Source organism: Lonchura striata, chromosome 21 (assembly GCF_050655825.1).
Source record: "Lonchura striata isolate lonStrDom1 chromosome 21, ASM5065582v1, whole genome shotgun sequence".
In the NCBI taxonomy this organism is placed as follows: Eukaryota; Metazoa; Chordata; class Aves; order Passeriformes; family Estrildidae; genus Lonchura; species Lonchura striata.
In genome coordinates this window covers 9152536-9163145 of record NC_140723.1, presented here as the reverse complement: position 1 = coordinate 9163145, position 10610 = coordinate 9152536, and the positions used below count along the sequence as shown (strand labels likewise).

The 10610-nt window shown below is 53.0% G+C and overlaps 1 protein-coding gene across 1 annotated transcript in view; it reads left to right on the top strand.

Moving 5' to 3' along the window:
• Nucleotides 1–4279: 4279 nt before the first annotated feature.
• The window catches only part of EPHA8 (EPH receptor A8), a 53799-nt gene continuing 47468 nt past the window's right edge, over nucleotides 4280–10610 (top strand). The window contains exon 1 of the mRNA XM_031506637.3: nucleotides 4280–5426. Within this exon, the coding sequence (XP_031362497.3) occupies nucleotides 5342–5426 (85 nt within the window). The 5' untranslated portion in view covers nucleotides 4280–5341. The remainder of the gene's footprint in view (nucleotides 5427–10610) is intronic.

Genomic DNA, 10610 nt, shown 5'->3' with positions numbered 1-10610 from the left:
ATGGTCCCTGGGAGACTCTTGCTGTACATCTCTATACAGCCCTAGTCCCTAACAGCTCCAAAGCCACTGTGTGCCCATGTTAGACAGCGGAGACTTAGTTCCCCTTCAGCAAGACACAGAATAGGAAAGAAGGCAAGTGCAACCCTGGCGCTCTTGGATAAAAGGACTAATGCTGTTAATATCCAGCAATCAGAATTTCTTAGAGAGAGAACAGGGCTGCATCACCTTCCTCCTGCTCATCCCCTGCTTGTTTAATGAAAATCAGAGACAGCCCTTAAAGAGCTGCTTAGCATTTCAATACATTTAATATCCTCACTGATAAGGGAACGATGGATATTACCAAAAGACCTTTCTTAAACTCTCGCCTTCTGCAGCCGGTTATCCTGGCTTGTGTTTGTCTCAATTCCAGTTCCAAACTGTCTCTTTCAATGAGGAAAAATTATTATGAGATTATTTTTTTTACTATAAAGGATATTAATACACAGCGCTTCTGATAATGACAAGGAAAGACATGCCCAGCCTCCCCAGCCTTGACCTGAATTAATTGTGTGCTGATTGCTCAGCTGGCCAGCGGTTCCGACAGTCCTACCTCATCACGAGTGGTGCCAAGGGCTGGCCCTCTCTGCTGGCATTAATGGAACAACCTGGGCACCTGCTTGTGATAATGAGGGGGGAGCAGCACCCTCCGCCTGGCTGTGCCAAAGGACTGGAGATCTTCAGCCGTGGCATCTCATGAAAGGTCCTGGCTGGATGACTGCTCTCCTGGGTGAGAGGCCAGGCAATGATGGGAATACTCACGAGCCCCAGGGAGGACTGGGCAAGCAGGGAAGGCACCTGGTTGAAAACGGATTTTGGTACACTAGGAAAAATAAAACCCTAAGGCAAAGGGAAAAGGAAAGGGAAAAAAGCCTGTCAGCCTGCCCAGGGGGCAGGAAGGAGGTGAGATGTGGTCCCTGTGATCCTCAGCCCTGCAGCTCAGCAATCTGTCCCAGCCCTGACACAGCACAAGGAATTACAGTGGTTTAAAACCCAGATTGCTCCAGGTGTGTAGTTGTATGGATGTAGATAACTTGTCAGCCTGTTTATGTAGCAGATGCCAGTTTAAAGGGCTGTCCACAGGCATCCTTACATGGGGCACACTGGAGCTCCCTGAGAATTCCTGCTGACAGCTCAGGCTGGGGCACCAAATGCAAATTTTACTGGGGGATGCCACAGCCACCAGAAGTGTAGAGGGGGAGGTTCCACCTGCATGTGTCCAGCACCCTCCTCCTGTTCTGTGACCTCTGGGGCTCTGCCAGAGCCAGAATGGAGGGCTCAGGGTAGGGGGGGAAGGCAGTAGGAATCTGACTTGTTAAACTTCAGGTTTTAAAGCTCCTTGGATTCAGGCCTGGTCAAGACAAGGATGGAGCATAGTTTAAGGCTATTTGGGTGGAGAAAGTCCCCCAGGAGTCCTGTCCCCCTACTGACAATGATCAGTGCTTTTCTGGGAGGATCCTGGACCTCTGTGCAGTGTTGCTACAACTCAGGAACTTACACAGCTTGTCCTTGTCCTTCTTCTGCAGACACCTGATGAACAGGAAGAACACTGGGCTTGGGAGAGGGCACCCATGTCTCCTCCTCCTCGGAAAGCATGTACAGCGGGGGACAGAGGGAGGAACAGGCGTCAGGGTCATGGCAGCCTGCACTATGGCTCTGTCCCTGCCATGAGCCTCTCCTTCTCCGTAGGGGTTGGAGCAGGGAGTCCTGGCTCTGCCTGTGACCCAACATAGAGTGACGTGGGTGTGGAGATGCTGCCATTCCCTTGATGACTGCCACCAGTGGTCCCTCCACCAGCCTGGACCCTAAGGCACGTGGCTCTGCAGATGCTACAGGAGAGCAGAAGTTCTTGACATACTGGAGACGTGCTGGAACACCAGAGACAGGGCTGCCCTCCTCAATCCAGGCAGAGGTTTGCTCTTTCAGGGCTGCAGTGGGCAATCCCTGGGTGCAAAGCTGGATGCACAGGGCAACAACCACTCAGGTTTGAGCTACCGAGTTAATGAGGAGGCTCCCTGCTAAATGCACAGTGACCTGGGTGCTGCTAAAAGGGGGTAAACCCAGACTTGCTTCCCTCCTTTGATCTGTCTGTCTGAGCTGTGCTCTCCTCTCTCTGCTGCATCTATAAATATCCTCCCCATCTCAGTGACAGCCAGGTGCAGGACCATGGCTGAGGGACATGGCAAGAGACTCATCAAGGAGTGGAGGCAGCAGCAGCACTCAGCAAGAAGGGGGAGGCAGCTGGGCTCAGGCCAGAGATAGCTGAATGGGAGCCTGGGGAGAGGGACAAGGATCCTGGTGTCATGCTCTCCGTGCTTCTGTTTTCTGGTCTGTTTAGGGTTCCTGGGATGCCTTGAGACCACCCCTTGTGGCTCCACATGGATCCTAGTATGGAAGGGGTCTGCATTCCCAGCCAGGAGCATCCCAAAAGTGTTTGACCCTGTACCATCTTTAACACCCCTGACAGTGCCCAGCCTTGGTGCACATGCTTGATTATGCACTCAAGGCACATCCTGAGCACAAAACCAAGTGTCCAGGGAAACCAGAGTGCTTGCCTCCACAGCCCTTCTGTGCCAGTATGTGTGCACTGTGCTGTGGTACAGAGTTCACACTGACCCCGCTTCCTGCTGCACCCACCACTGCTTGCGGGCACCCCATTACACACCATCCCCTCTCCCCAGAGCTGACAGTATCTGAGAGGCCTCCCATTCCCTGGAAGGGATTTTGGGGCATTTATGGAGTGGCTGTGTCTTGGCTCCTGCAAAGCTGCTTTACAGCATGTAACAGTGGTCAGCCAGCACAGCTTCTCTGCAGTCCTGGAGCACAGCAAATCCAAAACCTGTGGGAGGCGTGCAATAGCTGGTGGCTGTTGGCACCTCTGCCAGACCCAGAGGACCCACAGTCCTGTCACACATGGGGCTGGGATGGCACCAGGGGACTGGAGAGTCCATGTAGGTAGCTGAGATGTGTTGAAGATCTGCAGGGTTAGGGGCATGGCACTGGGAGTGGAACCACTCAGTGCTGGAAGGCCAAAGCTGGCTTCTGCCTCCCCAGAGCTTTTTCTAGAGTTTGGGACTGAGATCACAGAATCATAGAATTGTTTGTGTTGGAAGGGACCTTTAAAGACCACCTCGTTCCACCCCATATCCAACAGACTATGTTGCTCCCAGCCCAGCCTTGAATACTCCCAGTATCCCATCAATCCCTGCCCTGTATGAGTGTGAAGCCATTTCCCCTTATCTTGTCATTCCATCCATTGTCCAAAGTTCCTTTCTTTCCTAGAGCCCCTTAAGGCCCTGGAAGGGGCTCTAAGGACTCCTGAGAGCCTTCTCTTCTCCAGATGAACACCAGAGCTGGAGGCAGCTCTGCAGGAGGGTTTCACAAGAGCCAAGCAGATGATGGTGGCAGTGTGAATGTTGTCCCTCTGGAATGCCTGGCTCTGCTTGCCACTGTGGGACAGAGAGCTGAAGGATCCAGCACTGAGCTGTGACAAGCCCTTTCAGCAAATGGAAATGTCTGGGTCAGAATAGCAATGTGATAGCTGGCAGAAAATTTGCTTTCCCACCAGCTGCAGGGGTGCAACTACTGTGGCATCATCTGGGACTTCCTGGTAACTTGCTGTGATTTTGGAGACCATCAGCCCTGACCCCTTTGCTCCAAGGTCCACTGCAAAGTCCACTGTGTAGCTGTACCCACTACCTAACAGCACCGCTCGGCCTCTGCCAGCTGCCTTGGGAATGTCTGGCATCTTCTGAGCCCCAGCTGTGTCCCTGCCTAAGCCGCTCTGCAAGCCCATCCCGTGATACTGCTGATGACAGGATCTCTCCAGCACTGTCTCTGGACTGACTGCTTCCCAGGCAGGCAGGGTAAAAAACCTGGAGGGACCCGAAGCTCTGTGCTGTTCCCAGGTCCTGGTGATGAGTGGTGCAGACACGTCCCTGCAGGTACAGTCCTCATCCATTCTGAATGAGGAATTGTTACCACTCTGTGCTGGGAGTTGGGCAGGAAGCAGCTCTCAGTCCTCCATGCAGAAAGCTGCTGGTAGCACCGTGGGATTCCCCAGCATGGGGTCTAGCATCTCCAGAGAGCATACAGGGTACACAGAGTGGAATGGAGGGTGTGCAACACCCTCTTTCCTTCCCTGTCCCCACTGAGCAAGTCTGGGACGAGCTTTTTCTAAGGGATGGCCTGACTGACAACAGAAGAGATGCCCATCCTACCCTGTGTGCCTTGCCCAGGGGTAGCTCCTGGGCAGGGTAAAGCTGCAGTCACAATCCACTGACCACGAGTGCATGAAGGAGCAAATAAGTCACTGCACATGGTGTAGATGGGAGTCAGCATCTGTGGTTACCACGGGCAGGTATTAATGATTGTTCAGCATTTAGATGGGGAAGGAGTAGTGGCTGTAGGGGGTCTGTTGACAGATGTCGAGCGTTTAATGCTGAGCAAGGTGTTCACCTGGTTTGGCGATTCTGGTGGCTCCAAGCAAGAGGGAAGCAGAGGCTGTGGGAAGGATGCTTTGCATTTCCTAGGTAGCCCCAGTCCCCTGTCACAGGACATCCTTGCCCAGTGCCCAGCCTTTCTGCCTTGGCACAATTGCTACGGTTTCCCAAACTGCTTTGGAAAGGGTTGACCCTCTGTCAGGTGAGCAGCGTGGCAGTGAACAGGGCACTGTAAGCCCTGGCTGTGCTGTCCCCTGCTCCCACTGCCACAGGTCAATTGTGAGCGGAGTGTCTCCCAGAACGATGTGGCATGGAAAGCATCGGGATGGGGGTGTCCCACCTGTCTCCTTCAGACTTGCAAACGGAGCAGTTGCAAGGGGTTTTCCTCTCCTTGCACACGGGTAGGGAGGGGTAGCCCCATCCCCTTCACACCTGACCCCGACCGAGTGCAGAGCTCCCCGCAGCGCTGCAAGTTTGTCTCTCGCCGCGGCCAGCGAGAGCAGCGGAGCGGGATGGGGGGGCACAGGACGCAGTGGGGACTGCTGGAGCTCCCCGAGGGCGGGGGCGTGGGGGACAGCGGGCAGTGGGAGCCCGAGTGCAGATGCTGGGTCTGGGTACAGCGAGCGCGTGTGGTGCGGAAAGGGGGGTCCGCTGCAGAGCCCACCCAGCCCATTGGCTTGCGAGCGGTGACGGGCAGGCTGCTCCCTCCCTGCTCGCCCGCCCGTGTGGCTGAGAGCAATGTGCGCAAAGTGCCTCTGCTTTAGCCGGCGAGTGCCGTAGCTCTGGGCAGAGGTGGCTCGCTCGCAGAGGTGCTGGGACAACCGAGGTGGCCGTGTCCTGCGCCTGGTGGCCCCCGCCGGACCATGGCATGGGCACCGGGGGATCTGACATCCTCGCTCTCCATCGTCATAGCCTTGGCTGCTTGCCTCTCGGCCACCACCAGCGAAGGTAGGAATCGGGGTGGCCCTGGAATGACGGGGCAGTGTTAGGGGCACCCGCGGGATCGCTGCGGCTGTTTGGATGTGTCCACATGGGCTCAGCCCTGCCGGGCTTTGCTTCTCTGTGCTCCCAGGGGAGTGCAGCTCCAGGATCCTGCCTGCCTGAGTTTGATAATCCTGGAGCTTTTGCACCAGAGGCAAAACTTCGGAGCTGGTCAGGAGAACCTGACTCTGCAGCAATGCCTACAGCTTTGCCTTCCTCCCGTGTCCGGGCTCTGCTGCAGCATGCAGGGGTGGCTGCAGAGAGGACAGGGACACCGGCACCAGCTCAGCCATGGCGATCCCCATCACCGGAGCCGGCAGCAGCGCAGGGCCATGCACGTTGGCCGAGCACTGTGGGCTGTGATGGAGAGAGTGGGTGTGCACAGGAAGGTGTGCAGAGGATGAGGGGAGCTGGAAAGGGCATTCGGGTGGGAAACTTCTCGTGAGAGAAAGGGCTGGAAACTTCCGAAGTAGAAAGCAGGAATGCAGCTGAGGATTCTTCCCGACATCTTGGTGTCAGCCACGTCAGGCCTGCTCTCTCCAGCCAGCCACCCTACCCAGCTGCCGGCTGCCCTCATCCCCAGCCCTTGTCCGTGTCCCTACTCCAGTACCTCAGGCCCCCTTTGGTTTCAGCAGTGCTGCTCCTGCTTCTGCCACCCACCCGCTCGCTGTCTTCCTCTCTGCTGGCAGCAGCGGCACGGCTGCTTCCCGGGTCTGCTGATCTTCATCACCAGAGATCTGCTGTTGCCGCTCCCGAGCATGTCCTTGGCACTGGCAGCAGCATCCTTCCTCCCTTCTGCTGTGCTTGAGAGCCTCGGCCAGCACGGCACAGCCTCTGTAGCGAGCCCTGGGGCCGGTGTCCCTGCCCCATGGAGGTGATGGAGTCTCTCCCTTCTCCTGCCCCTGCATCTCTGCCATCCTTCCAGTATGCTGAGGCCCAAGGGCTGCCACCCCTGTGCCTCGTACACTTTGCAGCACCCTGCTGGGTTGGGTCCTTGTGCTTACCTGCCATCGTCCAACGCCCACCAGCATTTTCCTCACTTTATTCCCAATTTCCATCTATTTTCTCGTCCTAACCCTGTTTTCTGCCCTATACCTACCTCCTGGCCCTCTTCCTGCTCCTTTTCCCATCTGCTTTGCTGCCCATGCAGGGGAATGCATCGGGGTCTCACTGCTGGGGATGGGCTGTGAGGGTGCAGGATGGGGCCCCAGCACCCTGACACTCCCAGCCCTTGCTTGGTCTGTGCTCTGAGATGCAAAAGCTGCACTTCGCCCCATGTCCTGGGCAGGGAGTGGTGCAGGATGCTGCCTGTGCAGCGCCAGGCTCTCAGTGCTGCAGCCCCAGAAAGCCCTGCCTGGACTTGGTGCACCCTGGGCACTGACAAGTGAGGCAAGGGCCTCCTTGCTGTACTCTACGGAGGAGATTGCTGGATGCTAATTTGGGCTTTATGGTGTCTGCATGGACAGCCAGACCCTGGACTCTCTCCCAGTCTGCCCGTTGCCAGCTGGGAGAGACCTGGCTTTTCCACAAGACTTGTTGGAAAATAAAGCTATCTTTAATCACAGGTCAGGAGGTTGCATAGGACTGGGGATGCGCTGGGCTCTGGGGCAGGCCAAGCAGGCTGGGTCTCAATTAGACCAGACAGGAGGTACTGAACAGCATCAAGAAAAGGTGTGGGAGCCTGCAGAAAGCTCGTGGTGCTCCATCCGCCGCCGCGGTGACGCTCATGGCCCCGCGGATCCTGGGGTTCTGCTGTGCTCTGCCATGGGGCACTCAGTGCCAGCCGGGTCCCCAGCATAAGCAGTGGAACTGGGATGTAACTGTGAGCTCTGCCCCTTCCCAGTGTCCCAGGTGCTCGATGGGCTGGGAGCAGTGTCCACGCTGAGATCGGCTGTGGCGCCGGTGGTTGAGCGTGAGATGCTCACTCTGGAATGGGACGGGACTGGAAATGTGGGAGATGCGGCAGAGCGGAGCCCAGCCTTGGTGCCTGCCACTCTCCAGCTGTGCCAGGCTTGGCTGCCCCATGCCCAGGGCGTGTGGTGACTACAGGCACTGTGTCAGGGTGTAGCCTAGCAGCCCATCACCTCTGCCTGCTCCCACAGCCTCTCCGCGCCCTGCATTTCTGGCCATGCTCCCAAGCAAACCCAGTGCTGGTTTGGGAACTGCAAGGTAGAAAATTACAACCACAAAGCAAATTTCAGGCCACGGCGTGCTACACTCTGCATGCCTGTATTGGGAGGCAGTTGGTATATAAAAACATGTATTAACCAAAAAAAAAGCTTCAACCCTAAGTTTTTTTTTCTTTCCAAGAGCTACCAGAGCCTTTCTCTTTCCTGAAATATTTGTTCCAAGAAGTTTTAAGCTTATATTTTTTATTCCTTTCAGTCTTGTGTGCAGGCGTGCCCGAGAAATAGGTGGAAAAGGGAATTGCCATTCCATGGGAAATCCCCCATTTCAGCACGGCAGCCATTGCGAAATGCATTGAAAGCCAAAACTCAATTTTTTTTTTTTAAAGAGGTGTAAAAATTTGTGGGATGTGGAAGATTTTTATTTGGAGAACTGAAAAAAGAATTGTCTGAAATTATTAAATTGCTTTAGAGCATGGAGGTAGAAAAGGTAGAAAATTATTTTCAATATATATGATATTTTAACATAAGATATTTCAATAATATGAAGTATGAGACACTAAAAATATTTACACTATTGCAGACTGAGTTGCGTAGGTGAAAATATTAAAGCAGGTATTTTATATTATAGCACAAATTGAAGTTAAATAGTAAAATATGAAATATCTTTGTTAAATTGAAAGAAAATCAGATGAGCAGAAATTATCACATTTGGAGCTTGAATGGGGGGGGGGGGGGTAACAAAATTGTATTTTCTGTCAAAAAATAGCAGTTCAAATGCTGCTCCTGGGGGTCTGCTCCCTCCCAGGTGATGCCCCCAGCTCAGCTCTGCCCTCCGCCCATGAGACGACCTTCCTCCCCATCACAACATGGACCCCAGGGCCCACGGGTGAGCTTGGAGGGGTCCATGTGGGGACCTGGTGAAGCAGGGGAGGGCAATTTGGGGATATTTCCCCCGGCATTTTGGGGCTGAGGCAAACAGCAGGTGATGGGGATGGGGTGATGTACAGGGGAGGATGCTGAACCGAGGAGGGGATGCTCATCTTTTCCTTGTACCACAGTGATGGGGTTTTGTTCCTCCACTCAACAGGGATGGGGTGCGGGAAAGCACCAGAATCCTTGGGAAAACCCAGCCGCTTGCTGCGCTGCTGAAACGGGGGCCACAGGAAGGGTTCATGGGGGTCTCCCCTGCTAATCTGTCATTGTAATCTCATTAATTGCCCCTCTGCTCAAACAGAAAAAAGGTAAAAACTAATCTGCATGTTTATTCAATGCTTCTTTCCTACTTCTCTGCAGCAATGCTGAAGTTGGGGCTGCAGGAAAAGCAAGACATTGAAAGGGAGAGGAAATCGCCTTTTCCGTTTTAAAAAGGCTGTGGGGGTGTGTGTTCCTCTCTGAGGATAGGAAACAAGAGTGTTTAAGCTTATGGACTTTTGGTTGATGGGGAGTGGAGAAACATTGGTTTAAAATAGGGAGCTGGTTCAGGCTACATTAGTGAAAAAAAATCTGGGGGTGTTTAATTTTTTGATTGCTCCCAAAATGCTGATATAAAGCAAATATTTGCATAATTTTAGGTAGGCTTACAGGGATATGTTTCTGGTGCCATCTTCATTTCCATCCCTCTTATATTAATAGCTTATAAAACTTCTGGAAAATCAACCTCCAAAATTTGCAGAAAAATAACACACTTGTGCACAAAACACACCTACTTTGGCAGGTTTTTTCATTCTCCTTGAATTCTCGTTTCCTGAAATTGCAAGGGGTTGTTTCGAGTGACAATAAATGAGCACCCATTTTGGTGATGGTGGAAATGGATCTGATGAAGCCAAATTGAAGTACAACTGAAAACCTGATGAATTGCTTCGGGGAGGAAAGAATTTCTATTTTTTCAATTGCTGAAAGGTGTTTAGCAAAATATTTTACTCAAAAAAAACCTCAACAAACCAGCAGTGAACCCCAGCCCCCCAGAGATGCTCAGGAAGGGTGGAAGCTCATCCCACATACGCGGGCGTCAGTGCTGGTCCCGGCGGCAGACCTGGGAGCGCTGGTTTTACCGAGACATCCCGCCACCTCCGCTCTTTGTTCTGCTCGGGTCCTGTGTTTTGCCTGTCCCTGCTGGCCTCACTGGCAGTCTTTGGTGCTGCCTTTATCTCCAGGGGCACATCCATTCATATGATAACTCTATTCATACCCTGACAGTTTTTGATAGTTCATTCTTCTAACCCAGCCTGTTTGCCTGGCCAACACTCAAAATGATTCCTCTGTCACAGAGGCGATTAACCCCTTCAGCCTTACCAATCTCAAAGGTATAATGTGGCACTGGTGGCACTGGAATTACCTTCAAAATGAAGCAAAACCCCCCCGTCCTGCCCATGTCGACGAGCGGGACTGGGTATCATAAACAACTGTGTAAAGGATGTAACTCCTTAATGGATCAGATCCAGGTATGCCAATAAAGCCTAATGAAGTGTGTTTGGCCCAGGGACAGTGGCCAGAAAAATATTCACCATTTATCTGAAAACATCGGCAAAGGCAGTGCTGCCTTTAATAATCCCTTCCAAGGGCTCATCAGCCCCAGCCTTTAAAAATCAGGGCCTTCTTTCCCTAATACAAATTTCCCTGGTTTCACCTTCCAGCCATTTGTTCTTGTTAGACTTTTCCTGCAGGATTAAAGAGCCCATATTTTTCAGCTGTGAAAATGGTAAACTCAACCTGTGCACCTCGCAGCCCTTGTGGGCACAAGCAGATTGGGCTCCGCAGGTTCCCTTCTGTGATTTTGCTTTACCTCCAGCCCTGATTATCATGGTTGCACCTGTGGTATCTTCTGCTCTATGTCCAGTTTCTCATATTTAAAATGCTTATTTAACCACATTAGTGAGGGGCAACAGTGCTGGCTGCAGCTGGATAGATAAATCCATCCCAGCTCCCTCCCAGCATCAATGATGCCACAAGTTCCAGGGTTTTTCCTTGAATGAAATACCTTCTGTGTTATGCACCTTCCATGCAATTATTAAGGACTTCTGTG